We start from the raw sequence: 20723 nt of genomic DNA on the forward strand, positions 1-20723 counted from the left end.
CCTGTGGAATCATCAAGCAGCAATTTCACTGCTGAACTGTTAAGACAAATACAATTGAGAAGATCACCTATGGAATTTGTCAGATGGTGAAATCTGCTTTTAGAAAAAAAATATCATATAGTAGTCAGAGGACAAGTGGCAGTTCCTAGTGACTTCTCCCCTTTCCCAAGTCTGGGATTATCATTTCCCCCTCCTCACCTAAACTCCAATCCTCCACTGAGAATTGTAAGGAAGCTTGATGTATTATATTAAAAAGCATAGCTGACTTTTATTTCTTCCATCATTTAGAAAAAATTAACACTACTTAGTCCCTTCTATAAGCACATGTGAGTATGTATATACTCACACACACACACACAACTCCTAGAAGTACAGTGTTCTACTGGCCTAAGAAAGAAAATCAATACACACATAGCAAATATTTGACTTACATTTATACAGGCAATTCCTTTATGAAAAACAAATTCCAACCAAAACAATTTCAAGGACCCTAAAGGCAAGAAAATAATGGCATTTTTTAAAAAAATGCTTTTCTGAAGATGGCCAAATAGGAACAGCTCTGGTCTGCAGCTCCCAGTGAGATCAACACAGAAGGCCAGTGATTTCTGCATTCCCAGCCGAGGTACCCGGCTCATCTCATTGGGACTGGTTAGACAATGGGCGCAGCCCACAGAAGGTGAGCTGAAGCAGGGTGGGGCGCTGCCTCACTCAGGAAGCACGAGGGGTTGGGGAACTCCCTCCCCTAGCCAAGGGAAGCCCTGAGGGACTGTGCCATGAGGAATGGTGCATTCCAGCCCAGATGCTACATTTTTCCCACAGTCTTTGCAACCCGCAGACCAGGAGATTCCCTCAGGTGCCTACACCACCAAGGCCCTGGGTTTCAAGCACAAAACTGGGCAGCCATTTGGGCAGACACCGAGCTAGCTGCAGTTTTTTTTCATACCCCAGTGGTGCCTGGAACACCAGCGAGAATGAACTGTTCACTCCCCTGGAAAGGGGGCTGAAGCCAGGGAGCCAAGTGGTCTAGCTCAGTGGATCCCACCCCTATGGAGCCCAGTAAGCTAAGATCTACTGGCTTGAAATTCTCACTGCCAGCACAGCAGTCTGAAGTCGACCTGGGACACTCAAGCTTGGTGGGGGGAGGGATGTCCGCCATTACTAAGGCTTGAGTAGGTGGTTTTCCCCTCACAGTGTAAACAAAGCCACGGGGAAGCTTCGAACTAGGTGGAGCCCACTGCAGCTCCTCAAAGCCACTGTAGCCAGACTGCCTCTCTAGATTCCTCCTCTCTGGGCAGGTCATCTCAGAAAGAGAGGCAGCAGCTCCAGTCAGGGGCTCATAGATAAAACTCCCCTCTCCCTGGGACAGAGCACCTGGGGGAAGCAGCGGCTGTGGGCACAACTTCAGCAGACAAACATTCCTGCCTGCTGGTTCTGAAGAGAGCAGTGGATCTCCCAGAACAGCACTCAAGCTCTGCTAAGGGACGGACTGCCTGCTGAAGTGGGTCCCTGACCCCCGTGCCTCCTGACTGGGAGACAACTCACAGCAGGGGTCAACAGATACATCATACAGGAGAGCCCTGGCTGGCATCTGGTGGGTGCCCCTCTGGGACAAAGCTTCCAGAGGAAGGAACAGGCAGCAATCTTCGCGTTCTGCAGCCTCTGCTGGTGATACTCAGCCAAACAGAGTCTGGGGTGCACCTCCAGCAAACTCCAGCAGACCTGCAGCAGAGGGGCCTGTTAGAAGAAAAACTAACAAACAGAAAGGAATAACATCAACACCAACAAAAAGGACATCCACACAAAAACCCCATCAGAAGGTCAGCAACATCAAAGACCAAAGGTAGATAAATCCACAAAGATGACAATAAACCAGTAAAAAAGGCTGAAAATTCCAAAAACCAGAAAGCCTTTTCTCCTCCAAAGGATCACAACTCCTCACCAGCAAGGAAACAAAACTGGACGGAGAATGAGTTTGATGAATTGACAGAAGCAGGCTTCAGAAGGTGGGTAATAACAAACTCCTCCAAGCTAAAGGAGCATGTTCTAACCCAATGCAAGGAAACTAAGAACCTTGAAAAAGGGTTAGAGGAATTGCTAACTAGAATAACCAGTTTGGAGAAGAACATAAATGATCTGACAGAGCTGAAAAACACAGCAAAAGAACTTCGTGAAACATACACAAGTATCAATAGCTGAACTGATCAAGTGGAAGAAAGGATATCAGAGATTGAAGGTCAACTTACTGAAATAAAGCGTGAAGACAAGATTAGAGAAAAAATAATGAAAAGGAACAAAGCCTCCAGAAAATATGGGACTATGTGAAAAGACCAAACCTACAACTAACTGGGGTCCCTAAAAGTGACAGGGAGAATGAAACCAAGTTAGAAAACACTCTTCAGGATATCATCCAGGAGAACATCCCCAACCTAGCAAGAAAAGCCAACATTCAAATTCAGGAAATACAGAGAACACCACAAAGATACTCCTCAAAAAGAGCAACTCCAAGACACATAATCATCAGTTTCGCCAAGGTTGAAATGGAGGAAAAAATGTTAAGGGCAGCCAGAGAGAAAGGTGGGGTGATCCACAATGGGAAGCCCATCAGACCAGCAGTGGATCTCTCTGCAGAAACCCTACAAGCCAGAAGAGAGTGGGGGCCAATATTCAACGTTCTTAAAGAAAAGAATTTTCACCCCAGATTTTCATATCCAGCCAAACTAAGCTTCATAAGTGAAGAAGAAATAAAATCCTTTACAGACAAGTAAATACTGAGAGATTCTGTCACTACCAGGCCTGCCTTACAAGAGCTAGTGAAGGAAGCACTAAATATGGGAAAGAAAACCCAGTACTAGCCACTGACAAACTTACCAAATTGTAAAGACCATCGACACTAAGAAGAAACCGCATCAACTAACAGGCAAAATAACCAGCTAGCATCATAATGACAGGATCAAATTCACATATAACAATATTAACCTTAAATGTAAATGGGCTAAATGCCCCAATTAAAAGACACACACTCCCAATTGGATAAAGAGTCAAGACCCATCAGTGTGGTGTATTCAGGAGACTCATCTCATGTGCAAAGACACACATAGGCTCAAAATAAAGGGATGGAGGAATATTTACCAAGCAAATGGAAAGCCAAAAAAAAAAAAAGTAGGGGTTGCAATCCTAGTCTCTGATAAAACAGACTTTAAGTCAACAAAGAACAAAAAAGGACAAAGAAGGCCATTACATAATGGTAAAGGGATCAATTCAACAAGAAGAGCTAACTATCCTAAATACATATGCACCCAATACAGGAGCACCTAGATTCATAAAGCAAGTTCTTAGAGACCTACAAAAAGACTTAGACTCCCGCACAAAAATAATGAGAGACTTTAACACCCAGCTATCAATATCAGACAGATCAACGAGACAAAAACTTAACAAGGATATTCAGGACTTGAACTCAGCTCTGGACCAAGCAGACCTAATAGACATCAACAGAACGCACCACCCCAAAACAACAGAATATACCTTCTTCTCAGCACCACATCACACTTATTCTAAAATTGACCACATAATTGGAAGTAAAACACTCCTCAGCAAATAATGCAAAAGAAAGGAAATCATAATAAACAGTCTCTAACACCACAGTACAATCAAATTGGAACTCAGAATTAAGAAACTCACGAAAAACCACACAACTACAAGGAAACCGAACAATCTGCTCCTGAATGACTACTGAGTACATAATGAAATGAAGGCAGAAATAAATAAGCAATTTGAAACCAATGAGAACAAAGACACAATGTGCCAGAATCTCTGAGACACAGCTAAAGCAGTGTTTAGGGGAAATTTATAGCACTAAATGCCCACAGGAGAAAGCGGGAAAGATCTAAAATCGATATCCTAACATCACAGTTAAAAGAACTAGAGAAGCAAGAGCAAACAAATTCAAAAGCTAGCAGAAGACAAGAAATAACTAAGAACAGAGCAGAACTGAAGTAGATAGAGACACGAAAAACCCTTCAAAAAATCCACACATCCAGGAGCTGGTTTTTTGAAAAGATTACCAAAATAGACCACTAGCCAGACTAATAAAGAAGAGAGAAGAACCAAATAAATGCAATAAAAATTGATAAAGGGGAGATCACCACTGATCCCACAGAAATACAAACTACCATCAGAGAATACTGTAAACACCTCTATGCAAATAAACTAGAAAATCTAGAAGAAATGGATAAATTCCTGGACACATACACCCTCCCAAAACTAAACCAGGAAGTCGAATCCCTGAATAGACCGATAACAAATTCTGAAATTGAGGCAGTAATAGCCTACCAACAAAAAAAAAAGCCCAGAACCAGACAGATTCACAGCTGAATTCTACCAGACATATAAAGAGGAACTGGTACCACTCCTTCTGAAACTATTCCAAACAATAGAAAGAGAGGGACTCCTCCCTAATTCATTTTGTGAGGCCAGCATCATCCTGATACTAAAACCTGGCAGAGACACAACAGAAAAAAAAATTTCAGGCCAATATACCTGAAGAACATTGATGCCAAAGTCCTCAATAAAATACCGGCAAACTGAATCCAGCAGCACATCAAAAAGCTTATCAGCCATGATCAAGTCGGCTTCATCCCTGGGATGCAAGCCTGGTTCAACATACACAAATCAATAAACTTAATCCATCACATAAACAGAACCAATGACAAAAACCACATGATTATCTCAACAGATGCAGAAAAGGCCTTTGATAAAATTCAACACTCTTTCATGCTAAAAATTATCAATAAATGAGGTATTGATGGAATATATCTCAAAATAATAAGAGCTATTTGTGACAAACCCACAGCCAATATCATACTGAATGGGCAAAAGCTGGAAGCATTCCCTTTGAAAACTGGCACAAGTCAAGGATGCCCTCTCTAATCACTCCTATTTAACATAGTATTAGAAGTTCTGGCTGGGGCAATCAGGCAAGAGAAAGAAAGGGTATTCAAATAGAAATAGGAAGAGAGGAAGTGAAATTGTCTCTCTTTGTGGATGACATGATTGCATATTTAGAAAACCCCATGATCTCAGCCCAAAATCTGCTTAAGCTGATAAGTAACTTCAGCAAAGTCTCAGGATACAAAATCAGTGTGCAAAAATCACAAGCATTCCTATACACCAGTAATAGACAAACAGAGAGCCAAATCATGAGTGAACTCCCATTCACAATTGCTACAAAGAGAATAAAATACCTAGGAATACAACTTACAAGAGATGTGAAGGACCTCTTCAAGGGGAAGGACAAACTACTGCCCAAGCAAATAAGAGAGGACACAAACAAATGGAAAAACATTCCATTCTTGTGGATAGGAAGAATCAATATTGTGAAAATGGCCATACTTCCCAAAGTAAGGTATAGATTCAATGCTATCCCCATCAAGCTACCATTGACTTTCTTCACAAAATCGGAAAAAACTACTTTAAAGTTTATATGGGACCAAAAAAGAGCCCATATAGCCAAGACAATTCCAAGCAAAAAGAACAAAGCTGGAAGCATCATGCTACCTGACTTCAAACTATACTACAAGGCTACAGTAACCAAAACAGCATGATACTGGTACCAAAACAGATATATAGACCAATTGACCAGAACAGAGTCCTCAGAAATAACATCACACATCTACAACCATCTGATCTTTGAAAAACCTGACAAAAACAAGCAATGGGGAAAGGATTCCCTATGTAATAAATGGTGTTGGGAAAACTGGCTAGCCACATGCAGAAAACTGGAACTGGACCCCTTTCTTACATCTTACACAAAAATTAACTCAAGATGGATTAAAGACTTAAATGTAAGACCTAAAACCATAAAAAACCATAAAAACCCTAGAAGAAAACCTAGGCAATATCATTCAGGACACAGGCATGGGAAAAGACTTCATATGAATAAAACACCAAAAGCAATGGCAACAAAAGCCGAAATTGACAAATGGGATCTAATTAAACTAAAGAGCTTCTGCACAGCAAAAGAAACTATCATCAGAGTGAACAGGCAACCTACAGAATGGGAGAAGATTTTTGCAATCTATCCATCTGACAGGGCTAATATTCAGAATCTACAAGGAACTTAAAAAAATTTACAAGAAAAAAAAACCCCATCAAAAAGTGGGCAAACGATATGAGCAGACACTTCTCAAAAGAAGACATTTATGCAGCCAACAAACATATGAAAAAAAGCTCATCATCACTGGTCATTAGAAAAATGTAAATCAAAACTACAATGCGATACCATCTCATGCCACTTAGAATGGCAATCATTAATAAGTCAGGAGGCAACAGATGCTGGAGAGGATGTGGAGAAATTGGAACACTTTTACAGTGTTGGTGGGAGTGTAAATTAGTTCAACATTGTGGAAGACAGTGTGGCGATACCTCAAGGATCTAGAACCAGAAATACCATTTGACCCAGCAATCTCATTACTGGGTATATACCTGAAGTATAGTAAATCAATCTACTATAAAGACATATGCACACTTATGTGTACTGCAGCACTATTCACAATAGCAAAGACTTGGAACCAACCCAAATGCCCATCAATGATAGACTGGATAAAGAAAATATGGAACATATACACCATGGAATACTATGTAGCCATAAAAAAGGATGAGTTCATGTCTTTTGCAGGGACAGGAATGAAGCTGGAAAACATCATTCTCAGCAAACTAACACAGGAACAGCAAACCAAACGCTGCACATTCTCACTCATCAGTGGGAGTTGAACAATGAAAACACATGGACACAGAGAGGCGAACATCATACACTGGGGCCTGTCGGTGTTTGGGGGGCTAGGGGAGGGACAGCATTAGGAGAAATGCCTAATGTAAATGACGGGTTGATGGGTGCAGCAAACCACCATGACACGTGTATACCTATCTAACAAACCCGCACGTTCTGCACATGTATGCCAGAAATTAAAGTATAATTTTTAAAAAATGCTTTTCTAAGTGGGTAAGGACTTTTATTCCAGATGAAAATCCCAAACCAAAACTCTTTTTTATGTCAAACTTTATCACTCTTTAGCTCATACCTAATCTCATCCCATCTTGCTCTTCAATGCTCTTTATTAAGGATATACCATTTTCTGTATTTAAAAAGACTTGGTCTAAATGGCTATTCTTCACAGGAATACTAGCAGAAAGAATGGGTGTTTTGTTATGTTTTTGAGGTTGATCAGCCACATAGTACCTTAGAGGGTTTAATTCATACAGGTATAGGAACTATATGTAGGAGATAACACAAAACTTGAAAAACAAAACAGTATAATTGGCTTATACATATTTTTTAAGGCATGGAGATTACCTGATCGACTGGAACCTCAACCTGAGTATCTTCATCTTCTTGGACTTCTGCTGCCCCCCGTGTTTCAGACCTCTCTGCTCCAGCTTTGAAAATGCCTTCATCTATTGAGACAAGCACACAGTGAAAATCAAAATCCAATTGTGACATCGTGTGGCTGAACGCTGAAATTACAATCAAATGCTTATTTTTAATAGACATTTGGGTTGCCTTTTTAGTTGATAGTATTTTTGTGCACCCCCCTCCCCCGACCACCACACCACCCCCAGTTGTTCCACATTTTCATTGAGAAAACATTCAGTGGTCAAAACAAGCCTGACCCAGCAGGGTAAATCTCTGTTGAAGCTCCTGTTCACCCTTTGGCTACTGATTTACTAACGTAGCCCTTTGTACAGGCATTGAGATGAGAAGAAATTCACAACTATCATCCCAGTTCTCCCCTCCTATCCACAAAACAGTGAAAATGCTTGCTGCTTTAAAATACTACTTTCAGAAATTTACCTTTCCCAAGAGAATGCTGTGCATTCAATATAACGTATTGGAATAATTCTCCCTATTCAGAGTATTGTAAAAAATGCTTTTACTGCAGCCGAATCATAGAGTTGACTTTCCATATCTCACCAAAAAATCAATATCATTTATTTTGCAGATCTCCACAAGATTTTCACAACCTATGACTTTAAATCCTTAACTATAAAGTGTAAACTCAATCTCTGACTTTAGGTTAAGCTCCTTCAACTTATTTTCCAGAGGAAAGCAATAATAGCTGTTTTTCATATTTGAAGTAGTTTTAATGTCTCCCCTCAGCCTTCTCTTCTTCAGGCCAAGTAATCAAAGAATCGCACAACCATTTGTCATTCTGTCTATCTACTTGCCTCAAGACAGGTTTAGTGCTTTGGCCATTCTCACAGATGTTTTCTCTGTCCAATTTTTAAGGCTCTCCAGGGATGGAGATTTTACCTCCTTCTCTGGTAATCTATTACAATATTTGATTATCCCTACAGTCCAGAAAATATATTTTTATCTTTTGTCTTAAAACCCCCTTTATTTCTCTAATGAAAGCTTGTTTCCCAGAGCATAATTATTTAACCTATTTTATATAATAATCTTTCATATTGCTAAAGCTATGAAGTCACTCTTAATTAAATGTAAAATATATTTTTACACTTGTTGAGGACCAATTATATGCAAGGAAGGATTTGAACCCAGGAGACAGCCTAAGATATGAATGAGATGTGGACTGTTCTCTCGAGTTGCTTCCAGTCCAATGAGGAGACAGAGATAAACATACCTCCAATAAGTTGAATGATGAGGAAGGGTGATAGCAGAGTATTACAGAAGCTGAAAACATACAGCCCAGTGAGGAAGGAATGAAGGAAAGAAGAAAGGAAGGAAAGAGGAAGGGAGGGAAAGAGTGAAGAAAAATAGGTATGTTTGACATTCATTTCTACCTTCTGAAATTACCTTGAAAAACAACCATCATAGTCAGATGCTAAACTCAGTAGACTACACTTATGACCTATGCACATGACTTTTTGGATGACATTTTGTGTCCAAATGTTGCACTTGCTTACCAAGAGGCTACAAAGAGAGGCCTATAGATACCAAAGGAATACAGTCTTAATACTCACATTCAATGAAATGTTTAACTGCATCCAAGCAGAGCTATGAATGGTTTGCAGATGTGTTTTAGAATGAGCATTTTACCAGAAAAGAAGAATACAATCAATAACAACAAATAAAATAAAATTGAAAGGGCACTGGAATGGAAAATGACAACCATAAGGATATAAACAGCAAAGAGACAAATCAGCAAAGCTCAACGCTGTGCACAGTGACACAAAGAGAGAATACAAATACTTTTTTTAAATGGTTGCCTCAGGTGTGGGGGGCAGGATGTGTTTATCAGTGAACCAAAATGTTTAAGCCATTGCCATTAACAGCACAAAGCAAGAAATGAAGATCAGAAAGGAATTCATAAGAATAAACAGTGATCAAAAAAGGCAGAACAGCTAGAAAGGCCTTTGTGACAGGCTTACTAGAATTTTCATTTTTACCATAAACATTATATAAAATTAAAGGCAGAATGTTAATTTTTAGAGAAAACTATTTTAAATAGTATTTTTGATTATAAATTGTTTATATGCATTTTAGAAAACTTGGAAGATGAAAAAATAAATGTTTAATCTCATGACCCAGAGACAGCCATCACTAATATTTTGACAATTCTTTCCATCCCTCCCTCACTCCATCTCTCTATCTCTCTCTCTCTCTCTCTCACACACACACACAGACACACGCACTCATAAACCTGGGATCTTATTGTACATATAATTTTTAAAATCATTTCTTACTTTAAAACCATATCATGAGCATTTCTCATGTCACTAAATGTTACTTGAAAACATAATTAGCTGCATGTTGTGGTACCATGCTTTAATTAATGGACAATAATGAATAATGCAAAATAGGAATTTTTAATGAATAGACACTATTCATCTGATTGATGGGTAAATATGCACTAAGATCTACTGCATAATAGTCACTCTGGAAAATATGAAAGGGCTACTGGTGAGGGTTTAGTATCCCATGGAGAGACATGGGCTGTTTACTCTTCCACATTCATTCCCTGTAGCTCCTTTCCTATCTTAGGAGTTTGTTTTCCAAAAATAAGCATGGTGCACTGCACACAGTAAGTCCTCAGTTAATATTTATTAGATGTAAGGCAAAAGACAAGTCCCGGTTTAATCTCTTCCTCACACGTTGATTCCCCTCCTGCTGTATACACCCCCTACACCCATGTGTCCTCACCCACCCTGCTCAGTATTAAATTCTCTCTTCCAAAATTATCTCATGGGCATCCTGATTTTGATACAATTAATTCAAAAGAATCCTCAGCCTCTTCTTTGAATGCTTCTTCTACTTCATTTTAAAGGAAATCTGACCAAGCCTGTACGTCACCATCTGAGTAACTTCAACACCATGTGATGAGCCACTCTGCACCCTTGAATACCCCGACTCTTCAACTCCATTGACATCCCCTCAATTTCACCTTGATTTAGATCATTTTCATCAAATGGAGCGATTTCAGTCACAGCCCATGTGCAGTTAGGACCAAAGAACATGCAGGTCACAGACCCGCTATGCTTTTTCATGTCTCACCCTATGCCCTCCATGTCTAGTTTGCCACTTCTACCCTGTCCCTGGGTGGTGGCCCATCGGGAGACTTACTCATGGCTCAAATCTTACTCAGCTGTCAATGTCTTCATGAAAATCTCCTCCGATCTTATCCTGTAACCCCACAACAAAACAGAACCAACAGCTCCCTCCTCTGTGCTACTTTTTTTTTTTTTTTTTTTTGAGATGGAGTCTCTCTCTGTTGCCCAGGCTGGAGTGCAGTGGCGCAATCTCTGCTCACCGCAAGCTCTGCCTCCCAGGTTCACACCATTCTCCTGCCTCAGCCTCCCAAAGTGCTGGGATTACAGGCATGAACCACCGTGCTCAGCCCCTCTGCACTACTTTTTCCTCCCACATACTGCGTTTATTCATGATCACACTTACTTTAATCCATTTCTTTTACCAATTCTGCCCCCTTCCCTGCTAGACCACGAGCTCCTTTAGGCATAGACCACAATTTTTGTCCTGTGCCTAGCACAATGTCAGCCTCATAACAGGTTTTGAGATGTTCTTTAAACTGAACTAACAATACAAAGCATTATATAAACACCAAATATTTGGCATTGTCTACAAGTATTATTTGTAATAGAATCTGTATGTGTATACACTTCATCCAGGGCTAAGATCCGTGGGCCAATGTGAATGTTCCAAAGTAAATTAGGCCTTAAATTAGAAAATTAAAATCATTTGACACCAAAGAATTGCCAACAAGGCCAAAATGCAATGGAAAAGAATCCGAATGATATAATATGTTTCCCCTCTGTCAATGCCATCGTAAAAAGCAACTGAAGACACATTTCATGGACGAAGTCAAAGATAAAACATGGAAAATTTAAAACACCTGCTTGCAAGGATAGATTCCATGAGAAATTTGCAAACGTATTACCTTTTTTATCAAGGGAAATATTATCTGAGCACTTCAAAACCTTACCATATTCCCTTTATTACTATTAATTTAAACTTGCACAGTAAATTTGTGGATTTAGACCATGACAGCGTTATTATGTGCCATGGTTGTCTAGTTATTGCTACAGCAACATCAGCTATTCTACTCAGGACTCATGAAGGGTGAGTGGCACCTAGTGCTGAGGTGTTTTGTCCCCAGTGAGACACGGAAGCAGTTTTAGTGTCACTTAGGATTTTCATAAAAACAGGAACTTAGTGTTACTACATACTAATGTCAACAGGTAAGTGATCCATCCTTTTTGCCACACACTGCCCACCTGTGAACTTTTTAGTGTGCCGATAATAGTTCTGCACACATTTAAGAGTTCTGAGTCCCCTTTTACTGAGCATTAGTATAATTTTCAACTGCTCATGAAACGTCTTGAGTTTTAGCAATTTTGCTTCCTCTAAAACTAATTGGACACAGCAAGTATAATAACAGAATGCCTGTGTATCATACAAAAGTAACTTTAGGTAGAAAAAGTGGGCTCTTGGGAAAAGTAATAATGGGATGGCGCATCATCTCGGAATGCAGAGCACCTGGTGCTTAGCTGTCTAGAGTCGCGGTCTCATCCTCACCCCCACACTTTCCCCAGCTCTTTCTAATCTATCTTCTATAACAGCACCCCAAAGAGATTATTCTTGTCAAAATTATCAATGACCATCATTATGACAATATTTATTATTTCATTTACTTGATCTTTTAGCAGCTTTTAATGCAGCGATGTCAGGGGTGTGTGTGTGTGTGTGTGTGTCTGTCTGTCTGTCTGTCTGTCTTCATTCACTTTCCTGGTTTTACCAGAAGCTTCTCCTCAGTCTCCTTGGCCAATCCATCCTCCTCTGTTCAACCTCTAAGTATTGGCCCACCTCAGAGCTGCATTGTGGATCAGGTTCTCTATCTACACACTTTCTAGATTAATCTCATTTGAGTACCATCAATGTGCCAGTGATTCTCTAATATGTATCTTCAGCCTCAACCTCTTTATAGATCCCAAAACATATATATCTATCTATCTGCCTAGCTTGACACTTCACCTTGGATGTCCAATGGGCACCTCAACCTTAACATGGTCAAAACAGAACTCTGGTTCCCCACCCTAAACTGCTCATCCCCCAGATTCCCCAACCCAGGAAATGGCACCACTTCTCAATCCCAAAATCTGGGAATTATCTTTATTTCCTTCCTGGCCTCAGTTTCTATATCCATTCCATTGTCAATCTTCTCAATTCAATCTCCTTTTAAAATGTATCTCAAATATATTCATTTATTTCTATCTCCACTCCCAATTTGGTCTCATCACCATTATCTGTTGGATGGGCTGTTAAAACAGCTTACAAACTAGTGTCCCTCTTCTTCCACTCTTGCTATCTCATAATCATCCTCCATACAATAGCCAAGTGCTCTTAATCGATTATTTAAAAAGTGTTTAATTCCACAGCTTAGAAACTCTCCAACATTGTTGCATTACATATACAATCCAAGTTCCTTACCATGGCTTACAGAGATGTGATCTGGCACTTAACTCCTCCTCAAACTGCATTTCGTATCTTTTTCCTTGCAAATTAAACTCAAGCTCCGCTGACCTTCATTCTGTTCCTCACTAGAAAACTCTTTCCTACCTCACGGCTTTGTTCTTCACAGAGTCTCCGCCTAAAAAGTTCTTTCCCCATTTTCACACTGTCAGTCAGATCTCAGGAAACCCTCCTTGTTCCAATTCCAGTAGCCACTCATTCATTCATAGTGCCCTGGTTTAATTCTCTGCCTTGCACTTACTGTGTTTGTCAGTTTCCACCAAAGTGTAAGCTCCAAGAGATCAGGCAGTTTGTCCATATTTTTCACTGTTCCATCCCCAGCACTAAAACATATTTGCTGTATTGAAGTAGAATGTAAGGAGCCAACAACTTAGCCACTAGCCCAGTGCATTAATTCTTCATGTTCTTACAGGGTTTTGCCCCAATCTGGCCACACTTGGCAGTATAGCATTTGGATGGAGGGTAGAGAGGAGAACAAAGGGAACTGAAGAGAAAGAAGACAGACTGAGGTACAACCTACACAGGGATCAACAAATTACGTTATTGGTGGTAGGTAGAATAATGCCCCCCATCCCCAAGATGTCCACATCCTGATCGTAAGAAACTGTGAGCATGTTACATGACATGGCAAAGAGGAATTACGGTTGCAGATGGAATTAAGGTTACTAAGCAGCTGACCTTGAGATGGGAAGAGAATCCTGGCTTATTCATGTGAACTCAATATAATCACAAGGGTCCTTGCGAGTGAAAAAGAGGAAGGAGGCCCAGAGTGGGACTGATACAGTGCAAACAAGACTTGACCTGCCCTTGCTGGCTTTGAAGATGGAAAAGCCACAAGCCAAGGAATGCAGGCAGCCTGTAGAAACTGCAAAAATTATGGATATGAATCCTTGCCTAGAGCCTCCAGAAGGAACACAGCCCTGATGACAGCTTGGTTGTAACTCAGTAAGGCCCATTTTGGAATTCTGACCTCCAGAACTGTAAGATAACAAATCTGTGTTGTTTTAAGGCACCATGTTTGCGGTGATTTGTCACAACAGCCATAGGAAAATGATACAACATGTGTCTAGAAATTATGTGCTAGAGCAGGGGTCCCCAGCTCCCAGGGCCACGGACTGGAAGTGGTCTGTGGCCTGTTAGGAACTGGGCTGTACAGCAGGAGGTGAGCAGGAGGTGAGCGGCTGGTGAGCGAGAATTGCCACCTGAGCTCCACCCTCCCATCAGATCAGCAGCAGCATTAGATTCTCATAGGAGCACAAACCCTATTGTGAACTGCACACGCAAGGGATCTAGGGTGCATGCTCCTTATGAGAGTCTAACTAATGCCTCATGATCTGAGGTGGAACAGCTTCATCTTGGAACCATCCCCCCACACCCCTGAATAAACTGTCTTCCACGAAACTGGCCCTTGGTGCCAGAAATGTTGGGAACCACTCTTCTGGAGAGATCATCTGCAGTGGCCACCACAGATCCACTTTCTGAGTCCTGCAGATACCTGCTGGGCAAAAACAGGTCTTTCAGATACCCTCTGCTCCTCCTGCCAAAAAGACAGTGGTCAGAAAACCCTCCTTTGAGCCTCCTGCCTTTTGTTTTCTTTCCCTAACTGTAAATACTTCTCTTTCTCATTCTCCTACAAGGTGCAAAACACTACCACCAATCCCAGACACCCACACGTCTTCCAGAGAAAAGTGATTCTATTTTTTTAAGTCTTACCCTGCCCTAAAAACCTTTGTAGTAAAAGCCATTTGCTAACAAACTAAAAAGCAAGGATAAATTTGATACACAATACTGCTCTCATTCAATTACTACGTGAAGGATCAAATTCAATGCTTGAATGCACACTACACCCAAATTCAGCTCCATCTTTTTTTCTTTGAACGTGAACAGACATTTTAGTGTATATTACATGGTAAAGCCATAACAAACACTCTAGTAAAAATAAAAATGCTCCTTAATTATTTTTCACTTATCCCTTATGAATTTTATTGCTTACAAAATGAAAGCAGAGCTGCTGAGGTAGGGAAGTCATATCATCACTGTATTATTCATAATAAATAGGAATCTGCTTCCCCTACTGAAACATGAAATAAATGCTTTGTGTGTTTTTTAGCTTTTCTGCAACTAGGACAGCTGAAATGAAAGCATTTCCTTGTTTCAATTTACCAGTGCTTCAGTTTAACAATATTACAATTATTTAATACTCTCAAATTTTAAAAGTTACCCAATAATTAATGATACTTTCAAGGAGTTAAAGATAGTCAGAATTTAAGCCTACCATTCTTGCTTTCTCACCAAAATTACTAAAAATTATTCTTAAATGGTACTGTAATCCATATTTTAATATGTTTAGTGTTTGAAACTGATTGAGATTTATGAGGATGAATAAGAAGAAAACTAATATCATAATGCCCAGTTCTAAATACTTTATAAAAATCTTAGTTATCTATTAACTAGAAGCTCTTTTACTATGATTTATCACTAAGACTGACTATAATAATAAAAATGTTGAATGAACTTTAAAACAAAGTGTTAATTTTTAAAAGTAGCTCATTAAAACCAGCACGGTACTGGCAAAAAAATGTGGGGAACAAGGAGTTTATGACATTCAATATATAAAATAATAACCTAAGAAGAAAAAAAAGTCAATCTATTTATAAGGCAATACTCTTTATGTGTCACCTCAGTCACCAGAGGCAAAATCAAAATTAAAATTGGTAAGAAGGTGATATAAAAATAATTTTCATTAGCTTAGTGTTAATGTGAACTACATATTGAATTTTTATACAACTTTTTACAGATATAGATTGTTGTCATCACAGCATCTTGTTGAAAATTAAAGAATGCATTTCCAGAAAGGTGACCCAGTAGGATAGGGTCTTTATGAAGCTTAGCAAGTAATGAGGTAGAGAGGCAGGGCAGGTTCACATGTAATAACACTTCCTTATGAAACGGTATTAGCCAACTCTCCTGCGATCCTTGTCACAACTTATATAATATCCCTCTTTGCACCACCTTTCTGGATTAAATATAAAAAATATCATCATTAGGAAAACTGGAAAACTAATCAAATGAGAGCTAATGTTCTGAGTGTCTCTAATTGAATACAATGATACAACCCAAATGTCCAAATTTTTTTAATCACTAATCTTCTCCACATGTCTTATTATGTCCCATCAACTCAAATGGAAACTCTTTACAGAAACAAGAATATCACAAGTCATATTTTTCTCTGGCAATTTTTAATATTACATAAAAATAATTTTATCCACACATTTATATGGGCTAAGTTTTCTTAACTGTAGTTTGAAATATCTGGCTTCTTTCTATTCTCCAACTCCCATTTCAGGGTATTAAATCTCATCTGTTATGCAATTGATGTATACATTTGACTATTAACTATTTGCATAGAATTGATTTTAATCACCACAGTTATTTAACCTTAACTTTAAATAGGTGTACCAAATATGCTAAGTGTAGACAGAAAACAAAAGTAGGATTATTATCATTGATTTCCCAGGTCACAGGTAATTTTGTTCTTATTCCTACACTTCTATTATTTTTAGATACAGATATTTCAGATTTTCATGAAAATCAGAAATATTCAGAGTACAAAGAATAAAGCACATTATTTACAATATGTATAATTAATGCTTATTTCCTAACCTATATAAATTTTGATACGATTTCTAAAGTCTGTATCTGATAAGTGGGACTGAAAATAATTAAGTACCTCTGAGTAGGTTTACCTAAACCAACAAGTATATATAGCTTTAATTCTTCATTTCTAATTTTGCATCCTTATAAAAATTATACTGCAAATTAGTTTTAGTTCATCAGAATAATTGAATTGTTCCTTTTTCCACCCCAGTGACTTGGAGTTACTTATTTGGCCTAAAATTCACAATTTCTGTTCTTAATTCTGGTTGGTCCAACTTCCTCCAAATGACCTTGTATCAGAAAAGTTAGCCATACTTCTATACTATAGATTTATCATCATAACAAATGAAGTATCTGCCTGTAACAAAAACACATAGTACTGTTTTAAATTCCTTTAAAATTCTGTTTTCACTACTTCCTTATTATGCAACATTTACTGAGCTTCCTCATGCTCAGACATGTGCTAGACACCAGCCACAGAACGATGAACAAGGCACTGACCTCAGGATACGTATTATCTACTGTGGGGGTCACATAGAAAAATCAACTGCAAAGAATAAGCATAGCATGCAAGTCTACGTAAGCTGTTAAGACAGTGCATAAAGTAGGAAAGAAAAAAAATGGGGTGAGGAGAACAGTCAAAGAAGGCTGTGAGAGAGGGAAGCTGCAAATCAAAAGACAAGACAAATTAGTCATTAAGGAGCAGAGGAAGGCATTCTGGACAGAAAAATCAGCATATGCAAAGGCTTGGAGGCATTGCAGGTTGTATTCCAAGAACTGCAGGCAGATCCCTGTGGCTGTAGCAAGGCTGTAGGGCTAAGGAGTGGCTGGGTATAAGGCTGCCTGATGTGACCAAGAATTTGAACTTGATCATGAAGATAATGAAGAGCAACTAAGGGACTTTAAGCATGGAGTGGGGTGCACAGGGCTGAGGGAGCATCCTGGAAATAGAGTTGCCTGGACAGAAGCAGGTGAGAATTCATGACGGGCTGTGTGGAGGAGGAGATCGTGGAAAGTATTATCACCCACGGTCACCTAGGACTCATATTGTTGAGGTGGAGGTATCATGGCAGAGTGAGACCAGGCAAGACTGTAGAAAAGAATGCCTGAAACTGGGTCAGACTGAAGCCACCAAAGGCAATACATATTAAAATTGGAGATCAGTGAGGCTGGTAGCCAGGAGATTTCAAAGCAATGAAATGGGAAACAAAGCATGCCATGATGGGTCAGGACGTTCCGAAGCACAGGAGTCTGCATCAGCACCAGTCTCGGCTGAGGAGACAGCACGGCTTGGTGGAATCTCAGCACTGCTCTGCACACCGCAGGTCCTGGATGAAGGCAATGCCAGAAGGATTAACAGAATGCAACAAGAGACATTGAATACTTGTATTGGCAGGACTCCATAACTGCCAGGATGTGGGAGTTGAGGGAAATAGAAGAGCTGAAGAAGGACTCTCAGGTTTATGGTTTGGCTGTCTACATGGTTAACAGTGTTATTCATCAAGACTGGCCAGACAAGAGAAGGAAGGGGATGGGGGTGGTTAGAAAGGAAGTGACGGGGTCTGATTTTGATATATTGGTTTGAGCCCCCTGTTAAGCATACTGATAGAAATGTCCAGCAAGTGACTAGAAATACAAGTCTGTTAATTAGAATAAAGTTTCAAGATAAAGATGGAGACTTGGGAATGGTCAGAATACCATTGATAAAGTCATGGGTTTCAGAACTTGGGATGAAAATAGAAAATGGTTAGGGACAGAGTTCTAGGAAACAACATTTAAGGGCTGGGCAGAAGAGAAACTCACGAAGATCGAAAAGAAATAGTAAAAGGTAACAGGAAAAAAAAAGAGTAGGCTGTCAAGGAAGATGCAAGAAAGTGGAAGTCAACACCAAAGGAATAATAAGTATTAAAGTGTCCCACCATTTGGGGATCCCCTTGATCTGGTCACCTAAGTGACAGTAATGATAGTAGAGTATGAAAATCAGATTACATTGGGGTGTGGTATAAAAAAAGAGGTGAAGTAGTGAAGACAAGCAGTACAGACAACTCTTTCAAGATGATTGGCTGTGAAGTAAAGAGAGACCATAGTCCTGTCAACCTAACTCAGAGGCCTGAGGCCATCAAGACAGTCAGGGATGAAAGGGGATTAAATCCCATCTCTTCTGACTCCTGCCTTTATCACAGATGTCAGCACCATAAAGCTTTTGCTAAACCCCTGTCTCATGTCTAATGCACAAGCATGTCTCATGAAATGCAAACATTTGTACAGAAACTTAAACAATTCCCATTCACTCATGGCCAAGTTAAACCGATAGAGATCATCTTCATTTGACAATATCAATGTAACTAGAATTGTACTTCATGAATATACCATTCTTGCTATGCAGATATTTATTAGAGTTTGAACCTTAGCTAAAATACCAAAACAAGTTACAACATAGGAACCCATTGCAGGAGGTCAGAGGCTGCGAGGAAGTAGAAGAAAGTGAGAAACCTGCAGAGCAGCACACATCCAGGCAACAAGATACCTTCTATTTGCACACCTGAATGAAAGCATTCCATTTACTATAATCACTAACAATCATTTCAGACAGAGACATAAAAAACTCCTTAGCTTCAGAAGGCTTCCTAAAAATTCATACAAAGAATCTTAAAAAAAAAATAGCAAAAGAGAAATCAGGATTGTAAATTTTCTAAATCTATCTTCAGTTGATAAACCTAAGATAGAAGACTGAAATCATTCTCTAAATATTTATTTCCAAATTATATATAAATATATACTTAAAGGATTAAATACCTAGCTCAAATATGAAAATCAAAATGGACTGGATGTGTGTTTTCAAAAGTTATTGATCCCAATTATTACTGAGTAACATCTTTAATAATCCAAGGCTCCAACATTCACTTTCAACTACTAGCAATAATATGTTTCTACTATAAGTATAAAGCAAGTATCAACCACTTTCAAAGCCAGTCTAACTCTCAGACAAGTGCTAGTGATTCTGTAAACTGTGGTTCTCACTCAAGGTAAAGTGGTTTACGGTGTAAATGTGCAAATCAGTGCAAATCAGTCATCCTGAATAAAGGGATTGGATTATTTTTCACCTAATCTAATTGGCACAGATAATAGGCCTGAATTGCTCATTAAATCTGAGTGAGGCTGTTTTCAATTTAACTGTTCTAGCATTTTACAGATTCGTATGCTTTGACTTGCTTTAAACAGTCAAAGTGAGATCTCTTGAATCTTAGCATTTAAGGTGTTTATATCTGCTCCATAGTAATGTTTGAAGAGGATGATAAATTTTTATCAGAGTCGATACCTTGCTCAAGATATAATAACTTTAATTGGTGGTTAATCTTCCATCTTAACATAAAATAGAAGTTATAATGTACTCAGTTTAGCATATCTGTTTTGACTATGCATAAAGTCTGCAATTCAAGGAACTGCTGCCAATAAAAGGCAGATAAAAACAAATTTTCTGTAAGATACATTTCCCTGCAATATCTATCATGTTCCAAATTTTATTTAAACAGCCTAACATAAGCCCTTTTAAGCAATTCTATTGGACTCCATTTTAAGATGATGACCTAACACAAATATGCCCATATATCAGCAATTGACACAAACACAACTTTTGTACTCAGATACAAAATGACTGTATGTTAATTTAGTGCCCAATTTGAGAGAATCAAACATGAAATATCAAATCAATGGGAAAAGAGATCTCAGTAGCCTCCATTAATGATAGGAAATATTCAAATGAGCCATAAAATAGTACTATTTATTATAAAATTATCAAGGAAGAAGATTCAAGATAGATCAAAACAAACCAGCCAGCATTTTTTTCACTTGCATTAAGGTTGCTCCAACAACAGATACTGACTGAGCATCCACCAGATTCTGTGTTCTTTTCATTTCGTGTCATGACTTGTAGATTTGTTCTCTATCTATAATAAAAACGTATGTATGCTGTATTTTAAAGAAGATAAAATACATACCATTTTATCTGTCAGTTTTATTTTATTTTTTTTCTGATACAGGGTCTCACTCTGTCGCCAGGGCTTGA

The 20723-nt window shown here is 39.0% G+C and overlaps 1 protein-coding gene across 2 annotated transcripts in view; it reads right to left on the reverse strand.

Annotated features, from left to right (window-relative positions):
- DCDC2 (doublecortin domain containing 2) overlaps positions 1-20723 on the reverse strand; it is a 192060-nt gene that overhangs the window by 22983 nt on the left and 148354 nt on the right. For both annotated transcript variants that reach the window (XM_054557285.2, XM_003780521.5), the window contains one exon: positions 7349-7449. In XM_054557285.2, coding sequence (XP_054413260.1) covers positions 7349-7449 — 101 coding nt within the window. The remainder of the gene's footprint in view (positions 1-7348; positions 7450-20723) is intronic.

This window comes from Pongo abelii, chromosome 5, assembly GCF_028885655.2.
Source record: "Pongo abelii isolate AG06213 chromosome 5, NHGRI_mPonAbe1-v2.0_pri, whole genome shotgun sequence".
Lineage (NCBI taxonomy): Eukaryota > Metazoa > Chordata > Mammalia > Primates > Hominidae > Pongo > Pongo abelii.